Source organism: Heterodontus francisci, unplaced genomic scaffold (assembly GCF_036365525.1).
Source record: "Heterodontus francisci isolate sHetFra1 unplaced genomic scaffold, sHetFra1.hap1 HAP1_SCAFFOLD_61, whole genome shotgun sequence".
NCBI lineage: Eukaryota > Metazoa > Chordata > Chondrichthyes > Heterodontiformes > Heterodontidae > Heterodontus > Heterodontus francisci.
Genome location: NW_027141441.1, coordinates 5,434,903 through 5,450,724, shown reverse-complemented (window position 1 = coordinate 5,450,724; position 15,822 = coordinate 5,434,903). Strand labels below are relative to the sequence as shown.

At 43.2% G+C, this 15,822-nt stretch overlaps 2 protein-coding genes across 2 annotated transcripts; one reads left to right on the top strand and one right to left on the bottom strand.

Annotated features, from left to right (window-relative positions):
* Positions 1 to 611: 611 nt before the first annotated feature.
* On the bottom strand, positions 612 to 989 carry LOC137363442 (histone H2B 1/2-like). The gene has a single exon (XM_068027270.1). The coding sequence runs from the start codon at positions 987 to 989 to the stop codon at positions 612 to 614; it is 378 nt and encodes a 125-aa protein (XP_067883371.1).
* Positions 990 to 1,111: 122 nt separating this feature from the next.
* On the top strand, positions 1,112 to 15,160 carry LOC137363441 (histone H2B 1/2-like). Its single transcript, XM_068027269.1, has 3 exons — positions 1,112 to 1,132; positions 6,910 to 6,960; positions 14,792 to 15,160. The coding sequence occupies exons 1-3, from the start codon at positions 1,112 to 1,114 to the stop codon at positions 15,158 to 15,160; spliced, it is 441 nt and encodes a 146-aa protein (XP_067883370.1).
* Positions 15,161 to 15,822: the final 662 nt, after the last annotated feature.

The window sequence follows — 15,822 nt, the reverse complement described above, 5'->3', positions numbered from 1 at the left end:
GCGGATGAAAATAAATGTAATTCTTCGTCAAAAATTTAAAATCCCTTCTCTGTATTTTCTTTTATTCAACTTGTAAAATGTTGTTTAAATTGTGGCTCATTCTCCAATCGCTTTCAAACTGGCCCTGTTGGGAATAAATCCCTGTTCATTGCATTGGCCTGAAGTGAAACATTGTTTAGTTTTCAATCAGAGCTCAGTGTCCTTCTGTGAAAAGAGGGAGCCGGAACGAGTTCTGGAACTGCCCTTAACCTGCTCTGTAATAATCCCATCCCAGGCTGTTGCACTGCGGAGAGTTGCTGTTAATAAAATCATTAAGGGATTAAGGTCCAACCCTCAACACTGAAAGCAGCTGTTAATGCGGTCATTCAGGGTCTGTGAAAAAAAAACAGTACAATAACAGCTTTAAGCAAAAAAGTGAAGATGGGTGAGCAGATTATGAGTTCTTGTAAGGTTGATGGGACAGCAAACACAGCAGTAAGATCCTTATTATATTATACATTGTCTTTAAGTGATTTAATAGAGATGTTCGGATGCAGCTTTTTCAGAGAGATTGTGGGTGGCTCTGAAAAGAGCCGTTGTGTTTGGGATGTTTTTCAGTCCATTGTGCAGTTTTACTTGGAGCTGGTGTACTTGGTCACCGCCTTTGTCCCTTCCGACACGGCGTGCTTGGCCAGCTCCCCGGGCAGCAGCAGGCGCACGGCGGTCTGGATCTCCCGGGAGCTGATGGTGCTGCGCTTGTTGTAATGGGCCAGGCGGGAAGCCTCACCCGCGATGCGCTCGAAAATATCGTTCACAAACGAGCTCATGATGTTCATGGCCTTGGAGGAGATACCGGTGTCGGGGTGAACCTGCTTCATCACTTTGTAGATGTAGATGGAGTAACTCTCCTTCCTCGACTTTCTCTGCCTCTTGCCGCCCTTTTCTGACGGTTTGCTCACAGTTTTCTTGGCGCCCTTCTTAGCAGCTGCTTTCTTCTTCTCCTCAACCATCTTCAGTTTCAATTTCAGACACAGAAATAAACCAAACCCCTTCCGAGTGCGGATTAAATAGACAATCCCACAGCTCTATGCTAATGAGGGATGGGGGAAAGTAAAGATTGTGATTGGGAGTGATGTCACAATGGTTTGATATTGTAATACTCTAATTGGTCTCTTTCGCCATCCAATCAGATTTAACATCTGCAACCAATCACAAACTCTCTCAGTTCATTCAGGAATTACATTTCCCAAAGACTCTCTCCAGCCCCAGTTTCTATTGAAAAATCCACTGGGAAATGTCACCTGGCTGTGAGGATCCCTTATTTTCAGCAACTTCTCACATTCCGGCCTCTCTAAATTGATCGCTTTGTTGGGCGGAAATATTTATTCAGGCAGTTTCAACAGCTCAGAGCCGACACTGGGTTAGAAACCAGAAATGGGAATACGGGTCACAAACAAGGAGTTTATGCTGAACTTTTATAAATTAAATCACTAGTTATCGGCCTCAGCTGGAGCATTTCTAATTCTAGGTTCCACACTTCAGCAGGGATATCAAGGCCTGAGAGAGAGTGCAGAGGAGATTGACCAGAATGGTTCAAGAGATGCGGGAAAGAATAGCAAAGCTGGATTAATTCTTCTTGGAGCAGAGATGTTAATGTAATATTTAATAGTTGTGTTCTACATTGTAATGGGTTTAAGAGGAACTGTTCCCACTGGCAGAAGGGTCTGTAACCAGTGGATACAGAATTGTTAAAAGAATCAGAGGGGGAGACGAGGTGATATTTTAACACGCGTTCTGATGATCAGAAATGTACTGCTTGAAAAGGGAGGTGAAAACAGATTCAATAATAACTTTCCTGAGGGAATTGAATCATTACTTGATGGGGAAATTACAGGGCAATGTGAAAATGACAGGGAGGTGGAACTGATTAGATAATTCGTTCAAAGAGCGGCCACGGGCACAATTGTTCAAATTAACTCTTCCTGTGCTGTAAAATTGTGATTTATTGCTGTTCAGAAACACCCTGATAAACAGCCAAACTCTGTTTGAGATCTGTAACAGTAACTAGGCTGAAACAGGTCTTTAATCAAATTTTGGTCTTAGACTCACAGTATCAGTGAATAGTTACAACACAATAGGAGGCCATTCAGCCCATTGATTCCATGCCAGCTTATTGGCCTTTCTTCCGCCCTGCATATTTTTCATTTCAATTACTTATCCAATTCCCTTTTGAAAGCTATGATTGAATCTGCCTTCTTCAGCCTATCAGGCATCCCCGATCCTAATCATTCACTCCATGAAAAAGTTTTTCTTCATTGTCACCTTTCAGTTCACCAGTTTTAAACACCTGGAACTGAGCTGAGTATTTTATTGGCTGTGATTATAGCATCAGCGACCAAAAGACAGCGGCACAGTCCCAAAATCCACAGAAAGACTCAATGTATTGCTCCATGTGAGCGATGCTGTTAGAGCAGTGAGCATAGCTGCCTTCCAAACAGCTGGAATAAAAACAGAAAATGCTGGAAATACTCAGCAGGTCAGGCAGCATCTGTGGAGAGAGAACAGAGTTAATGTTTCAGGTCAATGACCTTCCAAGCAGCTGTGCCCGGGTTTGATTCCCAGCCATTACAGTTTGGCGTTCCTTAAATTCCTCAGATGAGAAACTGAAAGATAGGAACTGAGTTGGGTACTGTCTCAAAGGAATTTTGTTTCCCAAACCAAGAAGTGTATAATTTGAATAAACATATTTCCAACACTGATTTCCTTCAAATTAAAGTTCAATTGAACTCTGATTTTACTCCTTTTTTATTGATAATTATTATTTGACCTGAATCATACAGTGGACTCAGAATAGAATTACTCAGATTCATTTTCCCACAGCTATTCCCATTGCTTATAAAAATAACAATTCCTGGATTCTGGAAGCTGTGGATTGGAGGGTAACAAACATATCCACACTATTCAAGAAAGGAAGGAGAGAGAAAGCAAGGAACTAGAGGCCAGTTTGCCTGACATCAGCAATGGGGAATATGCTACAATCTATTATTACAGACGTGGTAAAGGGTGATGTGGAATATCAGAATATGGTTGGGCAGAGTCAACATGGATTTATTAAAAGGAAATCGTCAATGATAAATTATTAGAATATGTAGAGGTTGTAACTGCCAGGGCAGATAAGGGGAACCAGTGGATGTAGTCTGTTTGGATTTTCAAAAAGCATTCAATAAGTTATCAAACAAGTAGTTATTACACCAATGTAGGTCCCATGCAATTTGGGGATAATATATTAGTATAGATTGAGTAGTAGTTAACAGACAAAAAACAGAGAGTAGGAATAACCGAGTCATTTTCGGCAGGAAAGCTGTAAGTAATTGGATACTGCAAGGATTGGTGCTCGGGACTCAGTTATTTCCATTCTGTATCAATGACTTAGATGAGGTGACCGAATGTAATGTTATCCATGTTTGCCGATGATATAAAGTGAGGTGGCAAAGTAAACTGTGAGGAGGATGCAAAGGGGGAAAAAAGGGATTTAGACAGACTAAGTATGTGGGCAAGAATGTGAGAGATGGAATATAATGGGGAGAAGTGTACAGTTACGCACTTTGGCAGGGCGGCGCAGTGGTTAGCACCGCAGCCTCACAGCTCCAAGGACCCGGGTTCGATTCTGGGTACTGCCTGTGTGGAGTTTGCAAGTTCTCCCTGTGTCTGCGTGGGTTTTCTCCGGGTGCTCCGGTTTCCTCCCACAAGCCAAAAGACTTGCAGGTTGATTGGCAAATTGGCCATTATAAATTGTCACTAGCAGAGGCAGGTGGTAGGGAAATATAGGGACAGGTGGGGATGTTTGGTCGGAATATGGGATTAGTGTAAGATTAGTATAAATGGGTGGTTGATGTTCGGCACAGACTCGGTGGGCCGAAGGGCCTGTTTCAGTGCTGTATCTCTAATCTAAAACAGCAATACAGAACATTTTTGAAATTAGTGAGAGAATGGGAAATGTTTACATTCAGAGGGACCCGAGTGTCCTTGTCCAGGGGTCACAGAAAGTTAACGTGCAGGTACTCAACCAATTAGGAAAGCAAATGATATGTTTGTCTTTATTGCAAAGAGATTAGAGTATGATTATTTATTGCAATTATACAGCGTGAGATCACACTTGGAGTGCTGTGCAGTTTTGGTCCCCTTATCTAAGGAAGGATATACTTTCCTTAGAGGGAGTACAGAGACGTGCCACTAGGCTGCTTCCTAGGATGAGGGGATTGTCCTATGAGAAGAGATTGAATAGACTAGGCCTCTGTTCCCCAGAACTCAGTAGAGTGAGAGGTAATCTCACTGGCAGATAAAATGCTCAGTGGCTTGACATGGTAAATGCTGGGAGGATGTTTCCTCTAGCTGGGCAATCTAGAATGAAGGGTTACAGTCTCAGTATAAAGGGCTTGGTCATATTTGACTGAGAAGAGGAGATTTTCTTTTCAGTCAAAGGGTTATGAATCTTTGGAATTCTCTATCCCAGAGAGCTCTGGATGCTCAATCATTGTGCATATTCAAGAGAAATCGATAGGTTTTTGGATATTAAGGGAATCAAGGGGGCTGTGCCAGTGTGGTAAGATGGAGTTGAGGAAGGAGAACAGCTGTTATATTATTGAATGGTGGAACTATTTCAATGGGCAGAGTGGCCACTCCTGCTCTTATTTCTTATGTAAACTTTCATTCCCTCCCAGGGATTGTTTTATTCTTCAAAAAGAGAAATACTGCAGCCGCTAGAAATCTGAATAACAGAAGATTCTGGAAACACTCAGCAGTTCCAGCAGTATTTGTGGAGAGAGGAAGGGAGGAGCAATGTTTCAGGTCTATAGAAGGGTCACAGAACTGGACCATTAACCCGAGCTTCTCTTCTCCACAGTTGTTTCCGGACTGGCTGAGTGTTTTCAGCATTTTAGCTTTTTTTCTTTCTATATGTTATCTCTTTCCCTTTTGACTGTTTGCTGTGAAACTTTCAGCATTGTGCTCAGTTCTTTGTGTAGTTATGTTTTCTTTATTTGAAGTAATGCAAATAGTATCCTGAAAAATCAGACAGAAATACTGCTCAATGTAGTGTAATATATAACAGGGCACATTTACAAATATCAGATCAATGTAGTAAACATTTTTATTAAGAATTGATTACTTTTATTTTCAGTATAAAAATGTGAAGCAATATGAGTTTATTACAAAGTTTATTACCTCACATTACCTGTTTATTAACCCTGACAGGCTGTGCCAATTTCTGCTTCTATGTTGCAGTTCTCACTTTCAGCTAGCAAATGTCAGCAATCTGTGATCCAGTGCAGTTTACAGATCAGACAGTCAACACGACATGCAATAATTGTTCAGATTATGGAGGACAGGTGGGATTTAGAAATACTGGGAATGGAGACAAGTTGTTATTCCACTGAGTTTGCCCAAAGATTAGAGACACCATTGTGGCAAATCAGTCAGTTGTCCTGTACATGAGAATGAGAATCATTCTGTATTTGTGGCTGTCAGTCTCTATTACTGAGTGGGAGTGTGGGATTCATGCTGCATTGGTCAGTCTCTGGTACAAAGTGTGATATTCACTCTGAATGTATAAGGCTCTGGAACTGTTTGTGTGTGTGGAATTCATTCTGTATCTGTCAATCTCTGGTACTATATATGAATGCGGCATATATGTTATAGCTCTCAGTGTCACTGTATGTGTGTGTGGGTTTCATTTGATATCTGTCAGCCTCTGTTTCTGTACACGACTGTCAGATTCATACTGTGCCAAAATGTCCCTGTTGCTGTATGTGACTGTGTGATTCATTCTGTATCTGTCATTCCCTGGTACTATGTGTCAGTATAGACTCATTCTGTATCCCAGTCACATGCACTATATTTGAGAGTGCGATTAATTCTGTACCTTTAAGTCACTGGTATTATATGTAAGTGTTGGATTTCTGTTGGATCTCTCAGTTATTGTTTCTGTTGTGCATTTGGGATGGACATAACATCTGTCAGTCTCTGGTACTGCCTGTGAGTGTGTGTTTTGTTCAGTACCTGTCAGTCTCAGGTACTGTCCGCGTGTGTACTTTTTGTTCAATATTTTCAGTTTCTGGTACTGCCTGTGAGTGTAGGTTATGTTCAATGTCTGTCAGTCTCTGGCACTGCCTGTGACTGTTAGGTTATGTTCAGTATCTGTCAGTCTCTGGTACTGCCTGTGAGTGTGGGTTTTGTTCAGTATCTGTCAGTCTCTGGTACTTCCTGTGAGTGTGGGTTTTGTTCAGTATCTGTCAGTCTCTGGTACTGCCTGTGAGTTTAGGTTATGTTCAATGTCTGTCAGTCTCTGGCACTGCCTGTGAGTGTAGGTTATGTTCAGTATCTGTCAGTCTCTGGTACTGCATGTGAGTGTGGGTTTTGTTCAGTATCTGTCAGTCTCTGGTACTTCCTGTGAGTGTGGGTTTTGTTCAGTATCTGCCAGTCTCTGGTACTGCCTGTGAGTGTGGGTTTTGTTCAGTATCTGTCAGTCTCTGGTACTGCCTGTGAGTGGAGGTTATGTTCAGTATCTGTCAGTCTCTGGTACTGCCTGTGAGTGTGGGTTTTGTTCAGTATCTGTCAGTCTCTGGTACTTCCTGTGAGTGTGAGTTTTGTTCAGCATCTGTCAGTCTCTGGTACTGCCTGTGAGTGTGGGTTTTGTTCAGTATCTGTCAGTCTCACGTACTGCCTGTGTGTGGGATGCATTCAGTAGCCATTAATCTCTGGGTTAGTTTGTCATTCTGGATTCACTCTACACAAAATTACATAGTATTTACAGCACAGAGACAGGCTTTTCTGCCCAAGTGCTGGTAGTTCCAATGAGGTTACTCCAACCCTACTTCATCTAATCCTATCAGCAAATCTCTAAAATTGTTTTTGCCTCATTTAATCATTTAGCTTGATGTTAAATGTAACAATGTTCAGCAGCTCAAGTGCTATCAAAGCAGGGTAAAGAAGATTCCCCTGAGTTATTTATTTAATTTATTACTGACTATTTCATATCGACAGCTTTGGACTCCACCACAAGTGGGAAACATCTCTACCTCTACCCTAACGAAACCCTTCATATTATGCAATGCTTCTATTAGGTGACCACTTAGAGAAAACAGCCCAGGCTTGTTCAATAGTATGAACTCCAGTGGAACATATAGCTCATTTTGCATTTATGGAATAAATACTGTATCTCAGTCTGAAACTGTATGTGATTTTAGATTGGCATATAATGTGTAGCTCAGGCTGCAATAAATAACTGAGACAATATCTTTCACTCTAACACTATAGTTTTGTGGAGTGCTATGTTAGTTGTCATTCAGTCTGTTCTGATAGAATATATAATGTTGCCTTTCAGTCTGAGGCAATGGGGGGTCAGGTACAGGGTCCGGGGGTGCCCAATGGGAGCGGTTGGAGCTTTGAGGGTGGCCCTCCATGGGGAACAGGGTGCCTAATCAGGAGGACCCCCCCCCCCCCCGCAGCCCGCAAGAAAGATGCCTGGTTTTATCAGGCAGGGTTCTTGGTGCCTTTGCCACACTGCCTCCCCGCCCCCAACCCAACCGAGGATAAAATACCTGCAGCAGAGAGAGGAGGCCCATAAGTGGCTGTTAATTGGCCAATTAAGGGCCTTGATTGGCCTGGGGCAGACAGGCTGTTTCTCCCCAGCCCCGTTCCCTGTAATATTGCAGTGGGTGTGGGAGGGGGTCAGAAAATTTCCATCAGATTGGAAGTTGGCAAATGTTACACTGCCTTTCAGGAAAGGAGGGAGAGAGAAAACTGTGAACTACAGGCCAGTTAGCCTAATATCAGTCCTTGGGAAAATGCAGGAAGTCTGAACAATGCATTGAGAAAAGCATTCAAACAAGTCAACATGATTTTCCTGAAGGGAAATCTTGTTTGACAAATTTATGAGAGTTTTTTGAGGATGTAACTAGCAGGGTAAAGGGAAACTAGTCATATTCCTGGATTTCCAAAAGGCATTCAATAAGGTGCTACATAAAAGGTTAATAGAGAAGATAAGGGACTCATGGAATTGTGGGTAATATATTAGCATGGATAGAGGATTGGTTAACGGACAGGAAGCAAAGAGTGGGCAGAAACAGATTGGCAGGCAGTGAATAATGGACTGTCGCAAGGATAAGTGCTGGGGTCTCAGCTATTTACAATCTAAATTAATGACTTAGATGAAGAGACAGAGAGTAATGTATCGAGGTTTGCTGATGATACAAAGGTAGGTGGAAAGGGAAGCTGTGGGAGGACACAGAGAGGCTGCAAAGAGATATAGACAAGTTCAGTGAGTGGGCAAGAAGATGGAGTATAATGTAGGGAAGTGTGAAGTTCTTCACTTTGGTCATAAGAATAGAAAAGTAGAATATTTGATAAAAGGTGTGAAACTTGTAACTGTTGGTGTTCAAAGAGAATTGAGTGTTCTTGTACAAGGAATACAGAAAGTTAGCATGCAGGTACAACAAGCAATTAGGAAGGCAAATGGCGTGTTGGCCTTTATTGCGAGGGGATTAGAATACAGCAATAAAGAAGTGAGTTACAATTGCACAGGATTTCGGTGAGACCACATCTGGAATACAGTGTGAAGTTTTGGTCTGCACACTTAAGAAAGGATATATGTGCATTGGAGGCGGTGCAGCAAATGTTCACTAAATTAGTCCCTGGGATGAGGGGATTGTGCTATCATGAGAGGCTGAGTAAATTGGGCCTATACTCTGGAGTTTAGAAGAATGAGAGGTGATCACATTGAAACATACAAAATTCCGAAGGGGCTGGATAGGGGAGACACTGAGATTGTTTCTGCTGGTCAGAGAAACTAAAACATGGGGACACAGTCCCACGATAAGGGGCTGATCATTTAGGACTGAGATGAGGAGAAATTACTTCACTCAAAGGGTTGTGAATCTTTGGAATTTTCTACTCCAGAGTATTGTGGATGCTCCATCATTGAATACATGTAAAGCTGCGATAGACAGATTTTTGATCTCTCAGAGAATCAGGGGATAAGGCCAGCAGGCGGGAAAGTGGAATTGAAGCCTAAGATCATCCATGATGGGACTGAATGGCGGAGCAGGCTCCACGGGCCATATGATCTACTCCTGCTCCTATTTTGTGTGTTTTTGTGTTCTGACTACTTCTGCTGTCGGTGATTGTGGAATTAATGTCTCTGCTCTCTGTGACTGATACTGTACTTACTGTGTGTGAGGAGCTGGCTGCACTTCCCCTTGTGTCGAGGAATCACTACATTTATTCAGCTTCCTCAAGTATTGCCTGTAGAAAGAAAAAGTATTTATTATAATTCAGGAAGAGATGTGATGGAAGTTACAAGAGAGACCAAAACAATTTTTCAATGAATAATCATTGTGAACAATCACAAAGGAAACCCAGCAATACAAAAAGAGTCAGTGTCTGATTCCACTGCAGTCCTGCAGCCCCCAGCGACTGCATACCAGGGGCTTTGGCCATTTTACAACAATTAAATAACATCCAGAAACAATCCACTGGGCCATGAATGGGACTGACCGACGGAGCAGGGACTTTTACACAGGTCAGATTTCCTGATCCCGCTCTCATGGTCTAACCGTTCAAATGAAACCAAACAGCCGCTGTTTAAAATGTGTCCTTCACACTTCTCACCTGGTGCTTATAATAGATTCTCTTTGTGTAACTCCCCACATCCTGACTGTCCGTTTCTGTTTCCACACTTCACTGTCCAATAACAACAAACTGTGGGAACAGGCTATATCCCTCTCATTCCGCTGGCGCGGACACGATGGGCCGAATGGACTCATTCTGTGCCGGAAGTTTTCCACGTTTCTGGCTGAAGTGCTGCAGAAATATGCGCCTGCGCTCCCCTCCCCCAGCACTGCCTGTGAGCGGAAGAAGATGGTTTAAAACAGCCGCGAATGGAGAGATCCCGGTCCCGGGGCAAGGCAGCAAACAGCAGCCTCCTTCCAGCAGCACATCGCTTTGGGAGCATGTCCGCAGATAGAATCAGAGATCAGCATCGAGTCCGGGGCAAGTTCAGGGGCAGACGAGGGCTGTTTGTAAGAGGCGGAGTGGATCTGGAACTGGTCTCAGAACATGGAGTGAGTGGAGAGGCCATTCTCGGGTTGTGTGTGGACAAGGGGATGGAGACAGAATGGGAAGAAACTTACTGTAGTGGAGTGAAACAGTGACAATATTTGTGTTGCGGTGGTTCTTTTGCGGGTATCCATAATGATTATTATTTGAGAGATTAAATTCATTAAAACTCTATATCTTTGATCTCACCTGTATTTTAGTTACAAACATACTTTTGTTCAAACAGGCAAATGATTGAATGAACCAGAATAAATGGGCTATTTCCTCCACCCAAGTTACAAGGAAGAGTGTCACCAGTTCCTTCTCACACACAATATGTACATTATCACTCACAGAGCGCAGAGACACAGACAGGTCATCAGTTCCACAGTCTCAGACAGCAGAAATAGTTCCAGAGACACATTTTCAATCCATCAATCAAATAGAGCAGGAAAGACAGACGTTGTTTCTATGTCACCCCAACTCATTACCACTGACAGGTAGATACATAAATCCCAGTCCAACATCTCACCCACAATCAAATTATCAGTGTGTCAATCCCACAATAGTGCAACCTCAGCTACAAATTAAACACACAGAGAACTGACACGTGGTTCCTGTTTCAAAGTGACAGAATTAACCTCAATAATGTACTCTGAGATTTAAGTTAAATACCAGCCCAATATTTACACAGGTTATGAGTTTATTATCAGTATTAATTCCCATCATGTTTCCAGACATATACATTAGACTCAAGTTCATAATCAGATTGAGAGATTCTGAAATATCGTATAACCTGAGATCCAAACTCAGATTCCAGTTTAAAACTCATCCAGATTGTGAAACTAAAAGATACATTATAAATTTGATCAGTATAGTCTGAGCTATAAGTTACATACCAGTCCTGAAACCTCGTACAGTGGCAGATGGAAGATACTGTACAATTCCAGACTGAGCTCATTTTACATGCAAGTCCAAGATACTCACTCAGACTGAATGGCACTGATCAAATTGATTAGTACAGCCTGAGTTACACTTGCACATCAATCCTGTATCAGATTGCAGGATACATTATCTTTCACTATTGTGTTCACAGTGACAGATATTTAATACTAAGCAAAACCTCAAATATATTGTCTGCTGAAAACCTACCACATCAATGGCCTGTTGCTGTGCTGACATTTTATGGAGAATAAATCCAGACTTGCCATCAGTCCCAGGGACGGAGGATTATATAATGAATCCCACACTCACACAGAGTACCAGATACTGACAGATAGAGAGTGATGCTGAAACACATGCTCAGTGCCAGATGCTGAAAGATATAGGTTGATTACTGCACTCACTCACAGTACTTCAGCCTGAGTCATCTAAAGCAACCTAACACACAAAAAATAGCAGTGAGAGAGTAAGAAAGAGTCCAAAACTCACGTAGAGTACCAGACACTGATAGATACAAACTGAAAATTACACACACATGGATATAAGATTGGCTAACTCACAGGAAACAGAGAGTGGGGACAAATGGGGCATTTTCAGATTGGAAAACTGTAACTAATGGAATGTCACAGGGATCAGTGCTGGTGCCTCAACTATTTATGGTCTATATTAACAATTGCATGAAGGCACTGAGTGTACTGTTGCCAAATTTATTGGTGGTACAAAGATAGGTAGGAAAGAAAGTTGTGAGGAGGACATAACGTGTCTGCAAAGAGATATAGATAGGTTAAGTCAGTGGGCAAAAGTTTGGCAGATGGAGTATAATATAGGAAAATGTGAGATTGTCTACTTTGGCAGGAAGAATAGAAAAACAGAATATTACTTACATAGAGACAGACTGCAGAATGCTGCTGTACTGAGGGATCTGGGTGCCAGGTACATGAATTACAGAAAAGTTAGCATGAAGGTATAGCAAGTAATTAGGAATGCAAATGGAATGTTGGAATTTGTAGCAAGGGGAATGGAGTATAAAAGTAGGGAAGTTTTGCTGGAACTGTGCAGGGCATTAGTGGCATCCCAACTAAAGTACTTCATACAGTTTTGGTCTCCTTACTTAAGGAGGGATATACTTGTATTGGAATCAGTTCAAAGAATGTTCACTAGGCTGATTACTGGGATGAAGTGTTGACTTGTGAGAAAAAGTTGAGCAGATTGGGCCTCTACCCGCTGGAGTTTAGAAGATTGAGAGGTGATCTTATTGAAACCTATAAGATTCTCAGTGGGCTGGACAGGTAGATGCTGGGAAGATGCTTCTCCTTGTGGGGGAATGTAGAATTATGGGCCACAGTTTCAAGATAAGTGGTCTCCCATTCAAGAAAGAGATGAGGAGGAATTTCTTCTGTCAGAGGGTTGCTCATCTTTGGAATTCTGTTCTCCAGAGGACTGTGGAGGCTGGGTCATTGAATATATTCAAGGCTGTGATAGACAGATTTTTTGATGTACAAGGGAGTCATTGGTCAATGGGCACAGGCAGGAAAGTGGAATTAAGGCCTCAATCAGAACAGGCATTATCTTATTGAATGGCAGAGCAGGATTTATGGGCCACATGGCCTTCTGGAAGCGGTCCTGAGTGTCATTGTCGATATCTGCCCTTGGTGACAGGAGGTTCCCAAGGTATGAGCAGTGATCCACATTGTCCAGTGATTCGCTGTGGATCCTAATAGTCGGGGGCAGTGTCGGGGAGCAGGCTGGCAGAGGACCTTAGCTTTCCGGATGTTTTGCTTCAAGCCAATTCTTTCATGCGCCTCCATGAATGCATCGATGAGGGTTTGAAGCTTGGCCTCTGAGTGTGCGCATATGCAAGCGTTGTCATCATACTGCAGCCCGATGACAGATGTTGGAGTGGCCTTGCTTCAGGAAATGTAGTTTCAATAGTTTCCCACTCGTCCGGGAGAGTAGATCTGCTTACACGAACTAAAGAACAGCTGATGGGCTGAAAGAGTGCAGGAAATACAGCAACTTGCTGACAGCCACGACATGTGTGGATTCTTCAGCACCGTCAAGACCATTTATGGCCCAAATTACCAAGGACCTACCCTACTGAGAGTAAAGAATGGAGTGACACTGATCAAGGTCAGAGAGGCAGTCAGCACTCGTTGGAAGTAGCACTTTGAAGATCTTCTCAATCGCAACTCAGTCCTTGATGCAAGTGCCACATTCCACAGCTTGTTACCCACCATGACGTCAGCACAATCCCAGCCCAACAGAAATTGAAAAGTCAATCTAACAGGTAAAAAAAAAATGAAGGCCACCGGCATAGATGGAATTCCCTCTGAAAATCTAAAATACGACAGAGAAGAAGACTTAACACAAATACATGGTCTCATTTCCCTCAGCTGGAAGGACGAGAGCACGCCAGGGATCTCTGAGATGCTGTCATTGTGATCATCACCAAAAATGGTGACAAGACCGACTGTGGTAATGACAGAGGGGTATCCCAGCTGTTCACTACAGGGAAGGCCATCACAAGAGTCCTTCTCAACTGTCTCCTCCCCGTGCCTGAAGATCTCCCACTGGAATCACAATGTGGATTCTGTCCATCAAGAGACACAGTGGACATGATCTTCACAGCAAGACAACGCCAAGAAAATGTAGGGAGCAGCAGCAACCTTTCTACCTTGTCTTCTCTGACCTGACAAAGGCCTTCGACTCTACCAACCAGGAAGGATTATGGAACGTCTTCCTCAAATTTGGCTGCCGGAAAAATTCGTCACCGACCTCCAACGACTGCATGATGACATGCAAGCTGTAATCCTTCCCAATGGACCTACCACTGACCCAATCCCAATGCAAACTGGGGTCAACTAAGTCTGTGTCATCGCACCAACGCTCTTTTCCATCTTCCTCGCCGCAACACTCCGCCTCAACTCCTCACACTCAAACACAGCAACAGAGACTGACAGATGCAGAATGGATGTCACACTCAAACACAGTACCAGAGTCTGACAGATACAGTGGCGCAGTGGTTAGCACTGCAGCCTCACAGCTCCAGGGACCCGGGCTCGATTCTGGGTACTGCCTGTGCGGAGTTTGCAAGTTCTCCCTGTGACCGGTGGGTTTTCGCCGGGTGCTCTGGTTTCCTCCCACCGCCAAAGACTTGCAGGTTGATAGGTAAATTGGTCATTGTAAATTGCCCCTAGTGTAGATTGGGATTACTGCAGGGTTAGTATAAATGGGTGATTGTTGGTCGGCACAGACTCGGTGGGCCGAAGGGCCTGTTTCAGTGCTATATCTCGAAATAAATAAATACAGAATAAATCCATACAGCACCAGAGATTGAGAACTGCTGAATGACAGAACACACTCAAACACAGGAGCAGAGAATAAAAGAAATGGAATTAATTGCACACTCACAACGACACAGAATCATCAATAAGCGTCCTCTCAACAACATGCAGAACATTTCCAGAGAGCTTGACACAGGGAGCGGCACTTTCAATGTAAACTGGAGCTGGGGAGTGTCTTTGTGAAACATCCTTCCTGATTGCAGTATGAATGTTTGTGATTGGCTGCAAAGTTTGAATGTGATTGGATGGCGAAGGACACCAATTACAGTATTACAATAGAAAACCATTGTGACATCACTCCCAATCACCCAATCACTATCTTTACTTTTCCCCATCCCTCATTAGCATAGAGCTGTGGGATTGTCTATTTAATCCGCACTCGGAAGGGGTTTGGTTTATTTCTGTGTCTGAAGTTGAAACTGAAGATGGTTGAGGAGAAGAAGAAAGCAGCTGCTAAGAAGGGCGCCAAGAAAACTGTGAGTAAACCGTCAGCAAAGGGCGGCAAGAAGCGGAGAAAGTCGAGGAAGGAGAGTTACTCCATCTACATCTACAAAGTGATGAAGCAGGTTCACCCCGACACCGGCATCTCCTCCAAGGCCATGAGCATCATGAACTCGTTTGTGAACGATATTTTCGAGCGCATCGCGGGTGAGGCTTCCCGCCTGGCCCATTACAACAAGCGCAGCACCATCAGCTCCCGGGAGATCCAGACCGCCGTGCGCCTGCTGCTGCCCGGGGAGCTGGCCAAGCACGCCGTGTCGGAAGGGACAAAGGCGGTGACCAAGTACACCAGCTCCAAGTAAAACTGCACAATGGACTGAAAAACATCCCAAACACAACGGCTCTTTTAAGAGCTACCCACAATCTCTGAAAAAGCTACAACATCATCCCGATAGTATCAATTTGGTTTTTTTTTATCCAAAGGGTCTGGAACTTTCTAATTGCCTTTGTGATATCTGTTTTAACCCCATGGATTCTGGGTGATTCACGTTCACTGTTGAGATCTTTGTGTCTCTACTTAATAATGCCGTGTAAATTAATTACTGATCACTGACCCCATGTGCGCGTTCATTTTCGCTATTGTACTATTTCGTCAATGAGCTGACAGATCAGTTCTCAGTCACTTGTTTCCCTTGATCAAGCTCGGCCTCAATAATTAATAAGTACATTTACTAGAAACCCCGCTGTTGGCGGAAACCTCAGTCTCTCATTTCAACTCCTGACAGTAAAAATCTTCTGTCCGCTTTTGTCTCCCACAAATAGGTTCAATCTAGAATCAGTGATGCGGTATCTTGACAAAGATTGACCTGAAATGTGTCCGCTTCCACAATGCTGTGAATGAGACTTTCTGCCACCGCTTACAGACTGTTTCAAAAAGGACGGAGAATAGTCCGAGATCAAAGCGCACATGGGCTCAGTGATCAGTAATTAATTTACGCCCCATTATTAAGTAGAGACACAAAGA

Bases quoted from the DNA above. Each gene is read 5' to 3' on its own strand.
- LOC137363442 (XM_068027270.1), bottom strand. From the start codon at position 989: ATGGTTGAGGAGAAGAAGAAAGCAGCTGCTAAGAAGGGCGCCAAGAAA.
- LOC137363441 (XM_068027269.1), top strand. From the start codon at position 1,112: ATGTCACAATGGTTTGATATT. The intron at 1,133-6,909 runs GTAATACTCTAA...TTAATCATTTAG, and splicing joins TGTCACAATGGTTTGATATT to CTTGATGTTAAATGTAACAA. The intron at 6,961-14,791 runs GTAAAGAAGATT...AAGATGGTTGAG, and splicing joins TCAAGTGCTATCAAAGCAGG to GAGAAGAAGAAAGCAGCTGC.